The 19,715-nt window shown below is 41.8% G+C and overlaps 2 protein-coding genes across 4 annotated transcripts in view; one reads left to right on the top strand and one right to left on the bottom strand.

Moving 5' to 3' along the window:
• The window catches only part of LOC107392126 (MHC class II regulatory factor RFX1), a 32,562-nt gene extending 27,355 nt beyond the window's left edge, over nucleotides 1-5,207 (bottom strand). For 2 of the 3 annotated variants that reach the window (XM_015969725.3, XM_015969733.3), the window contains exons 1-2: nucleotides 5,074-5,207; nucleotides 38-392 (exon numbers count right to left, since the gene is read on the bottom strand). In XM_015969725.3, the coding sequence (XP_015825211.3) occupies nucleotides 38-371 (334 nt within the window). In that variant the 5' untranslated portion in view covers nucleotides 372-392; nucleotides 5,074-5,207. Of the gene's footprint in view, nucleotides 1-37; nucleotides 393-4,314; nucleotides 4,420-5,073 lie in introns of those variants that run through there. The other variant, XM_070552653.1, reaches the window with a different exon arrangement.
• Nucleotides 5,208-14,828: 9,621 nt separating this feature from the next.
• The window catches only part of tnpo2b (transportin 2b), a 32,209-nt gene continuing 27,322 nt past the window's right edge, over nucleotides 14,829-19,715 (top strand). Inside the window, exons 1-7 of the mRNA XM_015969705.3 lie at nucleotides 14,829-15,005; nucleotides 16,031-16,130; nucleotides 16,374-16,449; nucleotides 16,601-16,750; nucleotides 16,998-17,104; nucleotides 17,181-17,314; nucleotides 17,391-17,472. Coding sequence (XP_015825191.1) covers nucleotides 16,032-16,130; nucleotides 16,374-16,449; nucleotides 16,601-16,750; nucleotides 16,998-17,104; nucleotides 17,181-17,314; nucleotides 17,391-17,472 — 648 coding nt within the window. The 5' untranslated portion in view covers nucleotides 14,829-15,005; nucleotide 16,031. The remainder of the gene's footprint in view (nucleotides 15,006-16,030; nucleotides 16,131-16,373; nucleotides 16,450-16,600; nucleotides 16,751-16,997; nucleotides 17,105-17,180; nucleotides 17,315-17,390; nucleotides 17,473-19,715) is intronic.

Genomic DNA, 19,715 nt, shown 5'->3' with positions numbered 1-19,715 from the left:
GTACAGTATTATAGGTACGTGATAATTCTTCTCTCACCTGTAACCGTTACTATGATGTACTGGGGAGAACTGCCATGTCCATTACTCTTCTGAACTGTGGATTGATGGATATTGTAAAGTTGTGGCGGAGTCGGTAGGCCCACTGGCTTATGGCTCTGGGTGGGTGGCGCTTGAGAACAAAGTGTATCCTGTCCTGCTTTAGAGGCCACTGCTGCTTGGTTGGTTGATGAGATTGTTCCAGAGGCTGTTGGTATCTCGGACAGGAAGTGTGCAGCCTTTGCAGACGAGAGTGTGGTAGCAGTAGATGTTGCTATGGTTACTGCACTGGCCTGCTGAGGTTGAAGGTCTTCGGAGTATCCACATGTTGCCATGGCAACTAACGATTTGAGACACTAGTTGGGTGGACAAAGAGACCATGAGAGTCAAAAGCTGTAAATGTCAGGGTTAGGAACAAACATTAAAGTGCAAATTGGTGCCTTTAAACTGCGAGCATGTTTATGTTTATTTAACATAGCGTGTGTGTGTGTGTGTGTGTGTGTGTGTGTGTGTGTGTGTGTGTGTGTGTGTGTGTGTGTGTGTGTGTGTGTGTGTGTGTGTGTGTGTGTGTGTGTGTGTGTGATTAACTAAAGAAGGAAGTAGAGCTTTTCCTGTTAAGTCTAACATTTGTGAAAGAATACGAATGTATCACTAATCCGTAATGAGACAATTTTCTCACCGTATATCAGGGACCACAGTTGGGAAAACATTTTATCGATTACATAACCGGATACTAAAACCTGATATTTATCTTGAGAGGCGCTATAGAAAAGATCTTTTCTTCTTCTGCTGCTAATAATTCAAGCTAGTGTAATTTAGAGCTGCGGGCCTTCCTACTTGGCCAAGCGCCACCTCCAACATGGCAGGCATGTCAAGCCGAAGATAAACAGTAAGAAAAAGCACCTCTGCCATATAAAGCGCCTCAAAAGAAAGTTTCCTTTATTTTCTTTTTTAATTTCTAACACACATATCCATCAGAATTTACTGTCATCATCATTGATTCAACAACATTCCGTTGTTTGAAGGGGAGTAGCCTGAAGTATAAACTTATATATCCCTACCCCTTTTTACATGGTATCTGTTACTTGTGCTATATTGTAAATCACAAAAAAGAGAAGAAAAAATCTAAAACAATTATCCCATCCAAAAAGCAAACTCACATCTCTTTCATCTACAATAACAAGTGATAATCATAATGCATCTTCCTCAGAATAGAAGCAAATCCACAATGGTCATCTGTTTTCTTCTTTATAATTATTTAAATGTTTCTGATAACTTTTAAAAACTGGTTTATGTTTGTACTTAGTTTTATTTCCTCTTCTAAGCTATTCCATAATTTAACTCCTACCTTTGCTAAACCCATACTCTTTAGCATTGTTCTAACCCTATGTATCTTTAATCTTCCTCTCGAGTTATATCCTCCATCTCTCTCTGTGAACAATTTCTCTATATTTCTTGGCAGTAATTTATTACTTGCTTTATATAAAATTTGTGCTGTTGCTGTCTTGAAATTTTATAGTCCTTGTTTGAAAAAAGAGCTAATTTGTGTGGTCCATATATCCTGCATATGTTATTACCATAAATCCTCTAATACAGGCCCGGGCTTGTATTTGACTCAAGCTCATCAAGCTCCGGGCCTTTATTGGAAAGAGGACCAGAATTAGAGGGAGGCCTCAATTTCTATTTGAGCAAAATGAACTAATGGTTCGCTGGAGTTTTTGACAATTAAAATTGCGCCCACATTTTCAAAGTTAAACACATTTCTTTTAACAACGGTAGTTCCTGCTTCAGCCCTCTCCCCCCTCCCCCTGCGCAGCGGCCGCAAACTCACTGATGCGCCTGCAGCCTCTCGGAGTTCCTGCTGCTCTAAACATTAAAATAATTATTTCATTTTCTGTTCCTCACTTCTGATTACCTTCAATGGTGTTTGTTGCAACCACCAGGCACAAAAACTAACTTGTTTTTATTTGACTATTTTTCTGTCCTGCCTGTTTATTATCTTCCTGCATCTCCTCTCAATTCTAAAGAAAAACTGCTACCTGGGTTCATATATATTCACCTTATGAGTTACCTTTGAACTGCAGTTCTAAAAGATCTACCGACCGCAAAAACAGCGGAGTGTGCGCTGCTTGCCGGCCGCATCAATTAGGTGCGTCACCGAGGACAAAACAGGTGATGCGCCCCGATCCACAGCAGCGAAACGCATCAGGCACAAATAAAAGAGTAAAAGACAGAAAACATAAAAGGAAATGAGCCGACATGAACGATCGCGTGTTAAATTAGTTTTTGAGGTGGCGACACCTGATTTGATAATGTTACTGTGGCCGTGCTCAGGACGCAGATGTCTGGAGCGCGTCAACAATCAGAGCTTTGCATGTGTTAAAGTTACCCTCGCGGTCTATCACTGGCAAATCAAAAGTGAGACGATGACACAACCGCCCCCGTACTTGCTTGTTACCACATTCCACCCGGCCACAATAAAAAAACGGCCATTATTCACCTCCGCCGACTCCGACATCGGCCAAAATATGATACCCGGCAGTTAATTAAATACAGGCTAATATTGGAGGATTTACAGTAATCTGATCACCTGCATTGTGGTTATTGTTTTTGTAGTACTTTTGTATGCGTTTCCCCAGACCGCTACACAGTAGCTCAAGTATGGTAGTAGTAACATGCTGTATAATATACACAGGTCTCTCTGATTGAGAATGTGCTTAGTTTTGCCCAGTATTGTGATGCCTCGAGCCATCTTCCCCCTGGCATATTTGATGTGTGGATTCCAGCACATTTTATTGTCTATAATCACGCCAAGGAATTTTATTTCAATATGCACTTCATCAATAACTATCTTGACCTCATTATATATTTTTTGGTTTCCAAATAACATACATTTAGTTTTATCTAAATTTTGTGACAATTTATTCATATCAAACCATTCTTGCTGCATGGTGGCGCAGTTGTTAGCACTGTTGCCTCACAGCAAGAAGGTTGCAGGTTCCAAACTTGGCTGCAGCCTTTCTGCGTGGAGTTGCAGGTTCTCCCCATGCATGCGTGGGTTTCCCCCGGGTACTCTGGTTTCCCCCACAGATCACAACATGCCCTATAGGTTAAAACCTGTTGCAGTTCCACACCAGAAAAAAAAATCTGGTTATCATCTGCAAATAAAACAGATTTAAATGCCTGTGATAATCTGCATATGTCATTTATGTACACAATAAACTGTTTTAGTCCCAATACTGATCCCTGAGGTACCCCACATACAGAATCCATTAATCATGATTTATGTTGATTTATTTGTACAAATGGCTGCCTATTTAACAGAGAGCTTTTTATCCAGTCCAATACTACTCCCCTAAAACCATACTTTTTCCATTTTTCTAGTCAGTATGTCATGATTAACTGCCTCAAATGCTTTCTTAAGATCTACAAACTGCATACTTCTTATTATCAATGCATCCAGTTATTTCCTTTCTACCTTCTATTAAATAATAGTGATGTGTCGGTCGCGAACGAACTGGCTCTAAGAGCCGGCTCTTTGAAGTGAACGACGGGAGCCGGCTCGTCATTGGGAGCCGTCCCCTCCCCCCTTCCCCTTTGCTTTGGTGAAAGCCACAGGCGATTGGTCAACATGTGTAACTGCGTGTCCAGACTGTCCACACACAGAGCAGTAGGGGCGGGGAAGAGGGAGGATAAGACTCAGACACACAGCAGAGCACATGCGGGCGGAGGGAGACGAGAGGGAATGAGGAGGAAAAAGGTGAGAGAGAGAGAGAGAGAGAGAGAGAGAGAGAGAGAGAGAGAGAGAGAGAGAGACAGGAGAGTGTGACGAAAACGGTGAGAAAATGAGCGCCAGCAGTCGGAAAGTGGAGATTTCTTAAAGTGTTCAGTTACTAAATCCATAGAAATGATAAATATTAGATATATAGCATTTTTTTACATTAGTAAATCATTTTACATATAGTTTTGCATTATTTTGGTTATAAATGTACTCTACGCAACAGAAAATCTGAGGAGCCACTTGGGAGCCGAAAGAGACGGCTCTTTTTGGTGAGCTGAGCCAAAAGAACCGGCTCTCTAAAAAGAGCTGGGATTCCCATCACTATTAAATAAGCATGAGTAAATGTCAAAAGTGAAGAACACAGTTTTCTTTCTCATAAGAAGCGTGATTATCAGTGGTTACAAGTTAACATGTTTAAAGCTATCATTGCATAAAGTAATTTGTAATAATGTCCTCTAAGCTGGATGGTAGATGTTTGTTAAAGTATAATTACTAACCTGACGAGTAGATTTGGTCAGAAATAGCAAGCAGCCTTGTTTGTCAGGATGAAAATATTCATGAAAAAAAATCTATTAATTGTGTAGTTTTAACTTTTACCCCATGAGTCAGAGCGAGTGCCTTGGAAATGTGTTTCCCAGAGGTGCGTTCCCAGCATGGGTGCTTTATTCGGCACAACATACCGTAACACACTCGAGTGTGACTTATTGGTTCAATATCACACTAAAAACTTTCTCAAAGTCATAAAACACGCCTCAGAAACTCACACTCAGTTAAACTGTGAACGCAGTTAGTTTTAGAGTCTGTTTGAAAAGTGAGTTCAGATAAGGGCGTGAAAGGGATCGTTCCTTCCTTGCTAAAAAGCTGACGTCGATGTGTGACGTTAAGCGAGCTAGCTTCTTACAAATATCTACATAGTTCATAAATATTTCCTCACGCTACTAATGACGTCACGGTTTTGTTTCGGGGTTTTCGAAACGGCTTTAAAGCAACCTGAACATTGTGACAGATGTAGCTTAAATAAATAAAAAAATAAACAAGAAAGTGCGACTGGCACTACAACCCCACCCGCCATCTTGTGCTCTTATCAAAGATCTGACATCGCCATAACAACGGTCTCCGTTTGGAAAAAAAAAATACTTCTCATCACTCAATACGCTCGACCGAATTCCGCATTTGAGCTCAACCGTTCCACACAAGCCACGTTTATAAGTAATAAACAAACTAAACAATACATTCGGATATATTTTACTTTTCACCTTTATATCCCACTATCGTCCGTTTTCTTTGTAAAAATGTAATCCCTTAGATCTCGCTTGTTGTTGTTGACTATCGTTGCTTGGTTCTTGTCGCCAGGACTACCGTGACTATGGCGCCTTGCCTTCACCGGGGCAACTGTTGCTATCCTCCACTCGTTGCACCGCCCCTTACTAAACGCTGATTGGTTGATACTAGAGATTCACGTTGCGTAGTCAAGAATGTAGATAGGTGATTGCTTGGTTGTTCTTGGCTGTCACTTTTACGAGACTGCTTTTACTTTTTTTTTAATTCCACAGATTGGTTTAACGAAAATAAAAAGAAAATCGGTGACTGTAAAGATTTAACACATAAATCTTAATTTTATTTACGTTAATCGACAAACAAATGATTGGTTATCAAGTTTTGAGTGTAAATAAGAATAAATTAGTCAAACAGCTTGAGGATAGAAAAAGTCTTGTGACAGCTCTTGGATACTTTTAGTTGGAGAGTAGAGCGAACTCTTGCTTTTAGTCTATTTACTCATTTATTTATTTGCCTCTGTCATCCCAGCTCAGGATCAGTAGGAGGGACAGCAGTAGCTCAGGTGGTAGAGTGAGTTGTCCAGTTATGGGAGGGTTGTGTGATTGATTCTGGGTCCCTGCGGAGAATGCTGCTGTTGGTGACCGGAGGGACATGGTGTGAATGTGTGTGTGTAGCATGGTGGATTGTTACTACATATTATTAAATGATCAATAAGACGTGATATTCCATATAAATATTAATAATCAATCTGATTGGTCTTTGAATATTTGATTTAATATTACCTTAGGTTCTTTGGACTATTCAGGGAACACACACTTCATATTAATTCAGACAGAGTCAAGGATATAGTTCATAAAAAATTAATTTTATACTATATTTCTAAATTACTTATTATACATATCAAAGTATGAATGATATGATGGTTGTACAAGATAACAGACAATTAATTCAATAATGGAATGTAAGCTAGATGTTTGTAGCAAAACCTTGTTAAGTATCTGAGAGATCTTGTGGCGTCTGGGTTGTAAAATCAGTTTGACTGTATGGTTTGACAAACTATAGATTATTCGTTAAACCATCAAACGCCAGTGTGCAAGTCTACAATACCCTTGTGTGACGGCTGCTCTTGAGCGATCCGGAGAAGAGGCAGCCAGATTGGTGATGTCACCGGATGGAGTGGCTCCAGAATCTCGAAGTCAGAGTCAGAATTCATTCCCTTTGAATTCAGATATCACTGGCCATGAGATACTATCAGGATCTGCTAGTTAGACGTTCCACGTCTGAGGTGTTGTAGCTTCTGAAACCACTTGTAAGCATTACTGAGAGGCTTTTGACCTTGAGGTCAAAGAGAGGATGGTCCCAAGTGCTTTGCTCACCCGGTCGGCAAATCGGGAGGTTGCATGGTACTGTTAATCTGGGGCAATTAAAAAAATTTTTTTTAATTTAACATGAAAGGTCCAATTGAGATTTAAAATAAATAAATAAATAAATACATTTTCAAGGGAGTCCTGGCAAAGAGGCAGCAAAAGTTACAGTTACAATTTTTTCAGTTACACAGACATTTTATGTACAAAATTACAGAAGGCAGTTACAACACAGGGAATTCATCTCCAGGGTTCTCAGTCTGGTTTTAAATGTATTCAACGAGATAAACCCAGTTAATTTCCAGTTTTCCTGCAGCCTGTTCCATGCAGAATGAGCAGAGTGAACGAAATCCCTTTTGCCCAGTTCGGTGCGAGCAAACGGAACACAAAGTAACAACTGATCATTTGCACGCAGACTGTGAGAAGTTACACTTCTCTGTGAGATGAAGTTACAGATGGAGTTGGGAAGTCCAAACATGGCCCTATAAATGAAAGTGTACCAATGTCCCAACCTCCTGGTAGATAAAGAAGGCCATCCCACTTGAGAATTCAATTCACAATGATGGGTCAGTGGTCTACAGTTAGTAATAAACCTCAGCAAGGCATGATAAACCACACCAATGTTACCAAGACACTGTGCTGAGGCAGTCATATACAAAAGTTCTCGATAATCCAGAATAGACAGAAATTTTGCAGTAACTAGTCATTTTTTTTTGCCTCAAAAGAAAAAACAGTTTATTTCGAAAGAAGAAACCTAGTCTGAGTTTCTTCACAAGATTATCTACATGGGGCTTGAAGGAGAGGGAATCATCAAGCCAGACACCAAGGTATTTGTATGTGTGGACCACCTCAATATTTCCCTCAAGAGTGGTCACTTTGTTCAGGCACACAGCCAATCTCCCGCACCAACCCGTCTGTGCTGCCATCAAAGCATTAGCGTCACCCCCTTGCCCGATGGCTGCTGCGCGCACCGTCAGTCTCTTGTCTCATGCAGCCCCCTGCCACAGATCCGCTCCTTGGACATGACATGCCTTCCTCGGCCAAAGGCCCTGACAAGACATCAAGGAACCAGCACCAACACTGTGCCACTCACATGTGCGGGGTAAGGGCAACCCACGATCCTTAGCACTTGGCCACTTGCAAGGACTGAGCTCCAGGTACCGATCTGTGTTCTGGGGGGTCGGGCGCCCGTGTCCATGTCAGAGATGTAACTGTCCAGGGTGCATCTCTTTCTCTCAATCAGGCCACATGCCTGTCTTTCTGGTGTCTGCTGCTGTCCTGGTCTCTTCTTCTTCTTCTTCTTCTGGCAGGCTAGATGCCCACAAGGTGTATTACTGCCTTATCTACGATGGCACAAAGCCCAAGACCAATCACAGCCTCCCATACACACCAACCTTCTGGAGAAAAGCCAAAAGTGCCACCCAAAAGCATCCCCACCACACGCCGAGTGCCTCAATCCACTGCAGGGCCCACCAAATCACCACCAACCCAGCAGAGAACACAGTGCACCTGTCCCCAGTCCTGTGACTACAACGATAACCCTAACTAGGGACCACCAACCCCACCGCCACCCTGCCTAAACCATCCCCACATATTCCATAAAAGCTCCCGGCCTTCCACCGCTTCGACCCCATTAAAATAAAAATAACAGTCCACCGCAGGAACCGATAGAAACCACAAAGGGACGTCGATCCAGACCAGTTGGAAACACATTGGCCACTCAAGGAATCCTAGCTCCTTCGCCCATTCCCTCAGCCGATCCGGAACGGCCTCTGCACTCAAACTCCCAATGACAGTCCAACAGGGCCACCACAGTAGCGGATTCACCCATGCCCCTGACCCATGATAGATATCGCAACCCCAACTGTACCCAGCGGAAGCTCTCTCCTGGACTCTCCATCCTCAGCTCCTTTTATGTTCCGTTAATGAGTACATTGCACCTGTGGGTATTCCACACCTGTTCCCATCAGTTCAAATTAGTGTCTCTGGAAGGCACCACAAAGAGAAAAACAATTCACAATACAAAATAAGCATGTCAAAAATAATTCAGTTCAATTCAAGTTTATTTATCTGGTGCCAAATGAGCCTGGTGAGTTGGAGGAAAATGTTGAGGACGTTGCAGATAGGACAACACATCAACAGGTTTGAGTGGTCAAAAATGGAAAATGTGAGTGTGCAGGAGGTGGACTGTGAGAGAAGGAGGGGATGTGTAATGGAGGGGGATACCACCTTACTCCCCGGGCCTTGTGAACCGAGAAGGAATATGCCGAGGAATCAGCAGCCCCCAGAATATTTTCTATGATTCTCTAGTAGTGGACAAAGAAATTCAAGAGAAGATTAAAAAGAGGATGGTGACCGTGGCAGAGAGCCAAAGTCAGAGGAGCACAAGTACAAAGCACAGCACAGCTAGAGTTCTCGTCTTTAGTAGAGGATGGGGGAACATACAAGCCATATTACTTGCTCACACTACATTGTGGTTTCTTCTTCAGTTTTTTTCCTGTCTCTCTCTCATTGTCGTCAGATTAGATTTGGTCTGATGACTGGGACGTCAAAGAATGGATGTAGGGTAGTGTCTGAAATATGTCAGCAGAAGGCGCCAAGGTGAGGTCTCTAGGTTTAGGTTACTAATATTGTTTGTCCTTTGCTAGATACCGTAATTGGGCGGGTGTTACCATCGACATACATATACTGGACAATGGGTTTCCATATGTTCCAAATAATAAGTTTTTGTACTAAAATGGGAGGTGGCCACCACCGCCATTTTGACCGTGTCACAGGTTCCGTCAAGCCCAGACAATTCCACAAAAGGGAAGAGAGGTGGAGCTGAGGGTGGGGCTGTAAGGCTGGGATCAACTGACGACACCTGGTCGAACTAGCTGCAAGCTAACCTGAAGCTAACCCAAAGCTAATGCGGAGGAAGGAGCTAAGCTAACGGAGGTAGCAACCTAGCTACAACCGAAGTTAACTGTGCACCACACCAGAGCTTCTGAGTCAGAGATACGCCGGGCTGACCGCTGGGTAAAACCGGGTGGAACACAGTGGTCTCCCGAAAGCTGCTGAAAGCCGGCAGCCGCACAGCAGACAAGCGCCGCTGCGATCTGAGATGCGCAGAGCTGCAGCTGGGGAGAACCGGGTGGAAAGGTTTCCATCCCAGAGCTCCACAAGCCGGCAACCCGCGCAGCAGACAGAAGCCGCGATCAGACAGAGATGCGCCGAGCTGCGGGGAGGGGAGAACAGGTGGAAAACATCGGTCTCCCGAGACCTCCACAAGCCGATAGTCGGAACCCAGCTCCACCAACATGTTACATTTCAACCCATTTTCTAAAGTGCAGCATTATGTTAAATGCACTGGGTTTTACCCTATTACATTTAAATTTCATGGTTAAACAGTACATGTTAAAATCTAAGCTCAGCTCGGCAGTGACCTAAAATACATAAATATAATTTTACTTACCGAAAAAAATGAAGTGGAGACTCCTTGGACGCTCTATTAGTGCAATTAATGCCACAGCAAGTCATTTTGTCCAACAATTGCACAAAAAATATCCAAACAAGAATACACAAACACAGAGACTCAAAATCCTGGAACAGTTTCCAGGCCAGACCAAGGCTCTACTGAGGCCTTTCCACGGAGCTAGCTCTGTGGTCACGTGGGTGTGATGCTCATTAATTATACAGAATTTTAGGCTTTTAATACACTTAAACAGAAGAGTGAGAAAAAAATTCACCCCCCTCAGAGTTGTCAAGAGTGTAAACTAGATCATTTAAACAAAAAACATGTTTTGGTACCAGGCTGTAAACATGTTTATTTCTGCTGTGAAATTGATATTTTTAACATGGGAGTCTATGAGGATTTGCTCGCTTCTGACACCAGCCCCTAGTGGATGAGGGTGGAACTGCAATTTTAGGTACTTCCGGGTTGAGACCAATTTTAGAGCCGCATTGTGGGGGGCTTGGGTGTTACGTAAAAGTTAAAGAAAGGAGCACTGCTCATATAGTAAGTAATGGTATTGATGTGAATATAAACTAAACTGTGTTTGCTGCAAAACATTACAGTTCACACTGTGATAACTATACATAATAAAGAAAAGTGTTCTTTTCTCTTCAGACTACCCCCTACCCTCCCCCCCCCCCCCCCCCCCACACACACACACACACAACAGCCTACTGGGACCATCAAAACAATAAATAGTAGAATATCTGCTGGGTTTTAAATACATAAAGTTAATACAATGAATATGCTTAAAGTGTATAGATCATTTCAGAAAGCCACAATTTACTTTTTTTAAATTTACATTTTGTCTCAAAGATGATCCCAGTGGAGAATGAATGTCTGGCAGCTCCTCCAGGACTTGTAGATTTAAAATCCTGATGGCTGCATAAATGAAGAATGTGCTGGTATTTTCGTCCTTCATTGGATCTAGGAGCCATGTACCACCACAAGTAACACACAAAAATGATATTTCAGTTAGATGGAACAATACTGGTCAATTATTTAATAGTTTGATGTAAAGTTTCACCAGCAATTAAATCATTTTATGTTGCTTCAATAAAATTCTGATATTTCTAACTTCGAACAACACATGTAACGTGATACACATGTAGGCATGTTTTGAATCTATAGTTGCAATAAAACACTCATTCTTTAGACGGCGCTGTCTCAAACACAATACAAGTCTGAAACTGTGCTGAATTTGCGGTCTCCGGGTCGTCATTTGGAATTCTAGGATGTCCAAGTAAGATCCCGCCTTTCTCATCTCTGATTGGCTAGAAAGGCTCTACTACGATTGGCTATTTCATTTAGCAAACTCGCTGTCCTCGCTAAGAGCTGACTGAACCACAAGCAGAGAGAGGGTGCTCACTTGCAAGCAGAAAGCTGTTTTGGGGCGTTTAGTAAAGAAAATGTGAACTTAGCGCTATAATAAACATTCTGTTCTGGTTACAATATTTTATGTTTTATGTTTCATAAAAAACTGAAAAACGTAAAATGTGAATTTTAAATCTTGTTGCATTTATCAAACTGTTGGACTTACTTTATATCTCTTGGCTCTGAAGCATACATAGGATAAACATATGTGCCTTAGCTGGGTATGACATTTAACAAAATTGCCCTATTCTGCCAAGCTGTGTGCTCAGGGGTCTCATTTATCAAACATTGCGTAGAATCCTTACTAAAACCGTACTTAAGCTCAGCAAAAAAAAAAAAAGTACTTACGCCAAGTAGGTTTGTGATCTATCAAACATGGAGTACACACAGCTGCACGCAATCTCCGCTTCATAAATCAGAAACTATCTACAAATGTTCTCAGCTGCTTTTTAGTCACATCCCGCCCTCACCACGCCCACTTACTGCCATAAATAGTCAATGCAAAGTGCCTTGTAGATCTCATGCATATACATAAGCTGGCTTGTTGCAGCATTTCGATCACGACCGCAGATCAAGGAAGAGTTATTTCACAAGCAGAAATTACTTGTGGGTGAGGTGGAGAAATGAAAGGAAGTGCTTTTGCAAAACAAATAAGAGAAAATCTGGAGTGGCACAGCATTGCTGAAGCCGTCAATGCTGAGTTCTTCAGAGAGATCTGTGGCGGATATCAAGAAAATGATCCAATAAGGATTTGATCCCCAGACTCCCGGGTGAAAGTCACGCACACTAACCAGTCAGCCAAACGGAGATCTCCCTTGTCCAAGTAGCCAGGGTGCATGATCAATCGGGTCACAGTGACAGGACACACACTGTCAGACGCATGACATTCTATCTCAATCTGTCCCCCTGCTGATTTCTGCATTCCGTATTCTGCGCTTCAGGCTGTGTGTGTGTGTTTGCACGCATGCGTGTGCGTGTGAGTGTGCACGCATGCGTGTGTGTGTGTGTGCATGTGGGGGGTCTTGTTCTGTGTGAAAACTAAGCGGTACAAGTGATAATGCCGCATGATTTCATAATGTTATCCTTCTCAGCAGCAGCACTGCATGTGCTCTCCATGTCCAACATGTGCGTAAGCCAGGTCCTTAGTCAACTTAAAGTTGCGCACATTTTTCCGCAAAGTTTTCATTCATAAATCCCAAAGTTTGCGTGGAAAGTTGCTTACGCAATTTTCTGACCCTGTTTTGTGCCGAAGCAAGCTTGATAAATGAGGCCCCAGGTCTGTTTCTTCTCTAGAATAATGAAAACTGGTGAAAAATAGGTCTAAATCATAATTTTTGATTGAATGATATACATTTAATCTGATGATGAGAGATGTGCTCTAACTTGTAAACAGCCTTTTAAAGCAGGATTGCCAAATAAAGAAGTAATAAGATAACCCTAATAGAGCCAACAGATATAAAGTCAGTCTACAGTGTAATAAAATGCTACAAGAATTATTAGAAGTTCACATTTGATGTTTTTCAGGTTATTTTATGAAATAAACTGAACCTGGTTTGTTGCTAAACAGGAAAGGATGTTTATTATAGCGATGAGTTAACATTTTCTTAAAAAAACTCAAGATCTGGCTGTAAACATAAAAACCTGCAGCGAGGGAAAATTGTTTTCTCTTACACGAAATAACCAATCGTAGTAGAGCCCTTCCAGCCAATCAGAAGCGAGAAGGCGGGGCCTTCCTTGGACATCCTAGAATTCCAAATGACGCCTCCGGGTCGGCAGCCATACATATAGGGCTGCAGCTATCGAATATTTTTGTAATCGAGTACTCTATCGAATCTTTTTTTCGATTAATCGAGTACTCTAATAAATTACACTTTTGTGTTTGTAAACCTTTATATCATATATTGATGAGCCAAGATGGCGCCGAGTATGGCTGCCTCGTCGCGAGCTCCACCAAGTTCCAACATTACACGCTCCATACTGTACATTAATGCCACTGTTTTGCACATACCAACCTCTGTACATTTTATATCTCTTATCTTATTGTTTACTTTATTCATTTGTATACTTAGATTAGCCATTTTTATATTTTACTTGTTTTTACATTACTGTATTTTTGCACAACTCTGTTGCTGTGAAGCTCGCACACAAGAATTTCACTCGCATGTACTGTACCAGTGTACCTGCACATGTGACGTGACAATAAAAGTGATGATATCAAATAGCATGTTATAATTATGAAAGACCTCTTAAAATGAGCAAGCAATTGCCAGTTATTCAAGTTTTATTCAAAATTAGTTTGCATAACTTCAGCACTTCAACTTTACTTCACAGTAAACAAATGCCTGTGCAAAAAATAAGTAAACCTGAGCCGATTTTCCCCTCGTGCGAGAATCTGCTAGCCTGCAAGTCAGACAAAAACTAGGAGGATAACTGTTGAAGTAGTGCTGCGAGCGGCTGCGGCCCAAACAGAACCAGAACCGCTCACGGCGCAAACAGCTCGCCGGCTGTTTCCCTATTAACACACGTCCGTTTTAATTTCCACACTTTTTTTCTCACAATAACAAGGATTGTCGAGAGCATGTTTGCTGTGGTTTTGTCAAATTATGCTGATCACAAAACATTTATTTACTTTCTTTCGTTTTCCTCCGCCACTCATAAATACCCGTGTCCTCCTGCAGAAACCCCGAGGGACAACGGACATCAATAACGCAATAAAAAGTCCAACGTGTTGTGTAAAAACTGCTATTTTTAGCACATTTTAAGTTCGACGTGTTGCTACCAGACGTACGGTGTGAGCTGAAACTGAGTGCTACAAACGAAAAAGTCGCAGAGTCCGCAGAATATATAGAAAAACAGGCTAAAATGCATTATCTTGTAGAGGCTCCGAGTCCGAGTCCGCTTGCAGAAGTGACATTTACAGGTGCTGCAGCACGGAGGATGTGGTGTTGTGCTAGGCTAAATCCATTTTACTGTATTTATACTGGACTACGTTTTCCACCTTACGACGTGAAAAATGGTTCCACAACTTTGACATTTTCTGTCTTTTTCGCACTCCACCGGGGTTCAAGTTGTCCGCCATGGCTTAAGAGAAAGTTAAGTTATATTTGCTACTCGCGTGTGCATTCAGTCCAGTGGGCATGTGCGTCACTTATTTCGGTCCGGGTGAAACATGACCCCGGGCGATTGCAAAGCCATGAATTAATTAAATATGAATTAAACGAATCCTCGAGGCAGAGAATTTGACTCGAGGATTTTTTGTACTCGAATTATTCGAGGTACTCGAGGAATCGTTTCAGCTCTACATACATACACTATTGCATACTATCAATAAAGTAGACGAATTGCGTATTTATTTAGATTTATTTAATTGCACAGAGAAATGAAGAGCACTAAAGTATTAAAATCAAACTTGTGTTTTATGCTTCATCGTGATTGTAGCATTCAACCCATACGCCCGTGATTCAACCAGGTACCAGTACGGAAGCCGAACTAAATCAAACCACCCGGCTCGTTCTTAAGGCATGCAGTCATTTACGAGCTAACGTTGAAAACACAGCGCCATCACATTTTTGCATTAGGCCTCATTGATCGCTGACATATTTTATTTAATGCTAGATTGTAGAACGTATCTCCCCGCTTGTCTGTAGAAAACATAAATCTACTACACCGGCGAGAACAGGTAAACCCTTTCGCGCTACTTTCAACATGTTGCTAGCCAGACAGGCTACTTGTAGCTGTTATGGATTAACGTGCGGAAGTTTGCTTTTGCACATTTCCAAAATACTTTAGTTGTAGGTTTTGTTTCACGTTCAGAAATTTGGTGGTGCTTAGTGGCGTTTGTTTAACTGGCGCCGGATGGTGGTATATCAGTTTGAGTCAGCTATGTGTTAATACAACAGCGACGCTAAGCTAACGTGCGCCGTTGGGCCTCATGTAGAAAAAAGGCTAGTCAGATTACTGTTGATAGCTGCGGAATATTGGCTATTTATTGATGGAGGTAGAGCGATTCGGCGAGTTTTTGGAACCCGATGATCGTCACAGATTCAGACACCCGATGGCCAGTTTATGCAGTTGGTTTGTTTTTGAATCATAGTTGCTTAATCATCATAATCGTGGTCTGAGTCTGTTAGCTGGTAGAAGAACATAACTATGATTTAATTAATGAGTGACAGTACTTTATTGTAGGAGTTGTGATAATAACCACCTCCCAAATGTAATTATCATTAGTCGGAGCTTAACAGAATGCTCTGTAATAAATCAGATCTCGACTTGGACTTACCTGTGCTGAAGCTGTTTGTATTTCTGCTGTGAATACTATTAGTAATGTTCAGACTTTGTTTCCACAAGAGAACCCTTATTTAAAACAAGCAACACCTTGAAAAAAAATAAGATTAAGTCTTTTAGTTTTTATGGATGAAAATAAAAATTTTGCACAAAGTCATGTTAGATGTGCTGTTTTTGCCTATGTTTATAGCTACTATAATACATTTTCTGTTGGGACTTTAAAGCCTCATATAGAGATCTATATGGGAGAAGCACTGCTGTCACTACTGCAGAGTTAATAGGTGGAGCAGTTGTGTGTGTGTGTGTGTGTGTGTGTGTGTGTGTGTGTGTGTGTGTGTGTGTGTGTGTGTGTGTGTGTGTGTGTGTGTGTGTGTGTGCTACATGCGTTTTAAACAGCTTGTGAGTGCATTATGTTTGTAGGATGGAGTGGCAGCCTGATGAACAAGGTCTACAGCAAGTGCTTCAGCTTCTGAAGGATTCCCAGTCTCCAGACACAGCGACTCAAAGAGCCGTGCAAGAAGTATCCTTACCTCTGTGTATTACAGTGAGGTTAAGAAGACAAAGTGTGGGATTTCGCCTCCCCCGCAAAAAGCTCGTGAGACATCAGTGACTGCAAAAGTTAACAGTTTGTGTTGCCATGTGCACTCCGCTGAGGCAGCATGATTGAGCATTAATCCATGCGGTCAGAATCACAATCAGTAGCTGATGCTATATAAGAATGTGTCCTGTGGTGAAAAGATGAATGCTTTAACAGATACTGCAGAAACTGGAGCAGCTCAACCAGTTTCCTGATTTCAACAACTATCTCATCTTTGTTCTCACCAGTCTCAAATCGGAAGGTATGTCTGAGTTTTATAACTAGAAATGCTGACAATATGACTGGGTTGTTAATATTGACTGAATAGTTTTTGTAAGTTTGTTTCATATATTGTAAATGTTTCTGTCAAACCGCATTTTTACATTTTAAAATGCATTATTTTCTTTGTGAAGATGAGCCGACCCGCTCCCTGAGTGGCCTGATTCTGAAGAACAATGTTAAAGCTCACTACCAGAACTTTCCTCCCAACGTGGCTGACTTCATCAAACGAGAATGCCTCAACAACATTGGAGATCCGTCGCCGCTCATCAGAGCTACAATTGGTGTGTGTGTGTGTGTGTGTGTGTGTGTGTGTGTGTGTGTGTGTGTGTGTGTGTGTGTGTGTGTGCGTGCGTGCGTGCGTGTGAGTGAAGTCAGATTATCATGTGTGATGTTGAATTTATGCAGGTAAGGTTGTAGGTGTGAATGCTGTGTTTGGCTGATGTTTTTTATACACCGGTAACTGTCTTATCAGGTAATCTGTTACTCTTTGGATTAATTTGACAATTTGTTTTTTACTTTGTCATGAAGGCATTTTGATCACAACCATTGCCTCAAAGGGAGAGCTACAGACTTGGCCAGAGCTTTTGCCTCAGCTCTGTAATTTACTCAATTCGGAGGACTATAACACATGTGAAGTAAGACACACACACACACAAGCACATTTTTTACTTGCTATTTAGTCTAATAGCTGTGATCTTCTCTTTCCTTCAGGGTTCTTTTGGAGCACTGCAGAAGATCTGCGAGGATTCTTCTGAGCTGCTCGATAGCGATGCTCTTAACAGACCCCTCAACATCATGATCCCCAAATTTCTACAGTTCTTCAAACACTGCAGCCCCAAGATCAGGTTTGTGAAAGTCAGATGTTTGGATGTTTGGATCAGTTCCTTGTTGAAGTAACCAGCTGGTTGTGTTTGGTCTCAGATCTCATGCAATCGCATGCGTGAACCAGTTCATTATTGGCCGAGCTCAGGCTCTAATGGATAACATTGACACTTTTATTGAGGTAAGCATTTTTTTTTGTCTTGGTAGAAACCCAGATGTTTCTGAAAATCACTAACAGTTTTTCTTTTTATTATTAACTCATTCACTGCCAGCCGTTTCCTGATCACTAACGGCCTTCGCTGCCAGCGTTTCTCACCGTTTTTACTGTTTTTTTAAGAGTCACAGAATGTTGCGCGCTAGCATGATGTCGATGCCAAAACAACCTAAACAAAGACGAGACTCACCTCTTACATCAGGAAGAAGCCGTGTGTTTCGAGCGTTATCCGTTCTTTCATAATCCGTTGTCGAATTGTGATCGGCAGATGCTTTTCTGGTTCGCGCCTCACTTTTTTTACAGGAACGGCCCAAAACGATCTCCAAACATGGTCTGCTTCCTGATCATGTGATCTGTGACGTATGCGGATGAAGATCGGCTTCAGGGCTGAGATGTTTGTTCTCTCAGCGCGGGGGCTCGTTCTGATGCTCAAACTGTAAAAAATGCAAATGACGACTTTAGTCGTCATTGGCAGTGAACGAGTTAAGATTTGATAATGGAGGAAAGAAAACAAGTTCTTGTTTATTTTCCAAATGCTTTTCTTGATGGAAAGTAATTGTTTGTGTTTTGTGGTCAAACTGCAAACATACACTGGCTAGGGTGACCAGATCCCAACTTTCCAAATGTGGGACAGAGATACTCGATGTGGGACAACGTGAAGTTCCAATGTAATGAGAAAAAAACCAAACAATCAAACGTATATTCTGCCTTTTAGCCCTAACATCCCTGTTACATATACATACAATCATTATTCTTATCATCATCATATATTTCTTGTATATATTTTATTTGAATTCAACATGAAGAAGCATACAGCAAAAGCGTTACTATTTCACAGTTCCTCAAGTTACCACAACATAACTCTGAAGTGGCTCTGATCATTTTAATCATGTAGATAGGCCCACAATAATAAAAACATGCAGGTTTAAGCCGCTTTCAGAGTTTTCATTGAATGTTTTCCACAACAAAATGACAGTAAAAGTACCAGTAATATTTTTTTATCTATTTATGTTTGTTTTTAATTAATTTTACAGAATAATCAGCATCTCATTGAAAAAATATCCATACTTTTAAGGGCGCAAGATTCCGATTAGAAATTGTTTTGGGGCCAGACAGAGATAATTTCCTCTCTGTCTTACAGTTTGTTGGTCCTCAACCTCTCAAAATCCCAATAATGGACGTTAATCTATCCCAATCCGTGCTGATTCGTCCACTCTATCCTTGATGGCATCCATCTTTGTGCCAATGAATGAAACTCGGCCAAAGTCCCAAGCTTACGATTCATCTCGACAATTATGTGAGTCTGTGAATTCACAGCGCGGTGCAAACCATCTGAGCTCCGGGATCAGGCCAATATTCCTCGACAGCTCGTTAATTTTCCGATAAGCCAGGTAGCCTCCAATGCAATGAGCAGGAAACCTGACACCAACACCACGAATATCCACACGTCTTCAGAGTCCTCCACAGACAGCTGGTCTGTCCCGGAGGGGCATCCGGGAGCCCCTTCTCCCGTTCTCATCGTTGAAAAAATGTTGTCAACCGCGTTGAGTGACCAACTGACGAGATCCATTTTAGTGAATTTCAGTTTCCAGAAAAAATGCAGAAGCAGCTGTGCACCCAGCACACACAGACAGACAGACAATGGCCTTGAGGATAAGATATGGAGGAGAGGAGAAGAAAAGCGTCTGCACCCTCCAAGAGCCGGAAGAAGAAAAAGGAGTCAAAAGATGGTTTTGTGGTAGTTTGGCATCAATCAGACGTTGCGTATTCTTTCTAGAGCCAGAGAGCTGAAAGGGGGTGGAGCTAAAGGGATTTGAACCAACAACCACATCAATGTGTTTGGTGCAGTCACGTGATGACACAAGCCAAGTATTATGCGATTCTGACCTTGTCTTTAGAAGTTAATAAAGTTTGAACCTATCTAGGGGGCGCTGTGACCATTTACAACAAAATCCCGTAGAGGTCATCGTTGGTCAAGGACAGTTTTCTGTTAATTTGGAATCAAGAAAATGTATGTGAGTGTTAAATTCAGTCCGTTGTTGAATTGGGATCGGCAGAAGCTTTTCTGGTTCACGCCTCACTTTTTTTACAGCAGCGGCCCAAAACAATCTCTTACATGAATTTTCTGCTTCCTGATCACGTGACGTGTGATGTACGTGGATGAAGATCGGCTTTATAGCTGAGATGTTTGTTCTCACGGTGCGGGGGCT

The sequence above is a fragment of the Nothobranchius furzeri genome, chromosome 6 (genome assembly GCF_043380555.1).
Source record: "Nothobranchius furzeri strain GRZ-AD chromosome 6, NfurGRZ-RIMD1, whole genome shotgun sequence".
Taxonomy (NCBI): Eukaryota; Metazoa; Chordata; class Actinopteri; order Cyprinodontiformes; family Nothobranchiidae; genus Nothobranchius; species Nothobranchius furzeri.
Note: the sequence above shows the minus strand (reverse complement) of the source record. Positions and strands in the feature narration are given on the sequence as shown.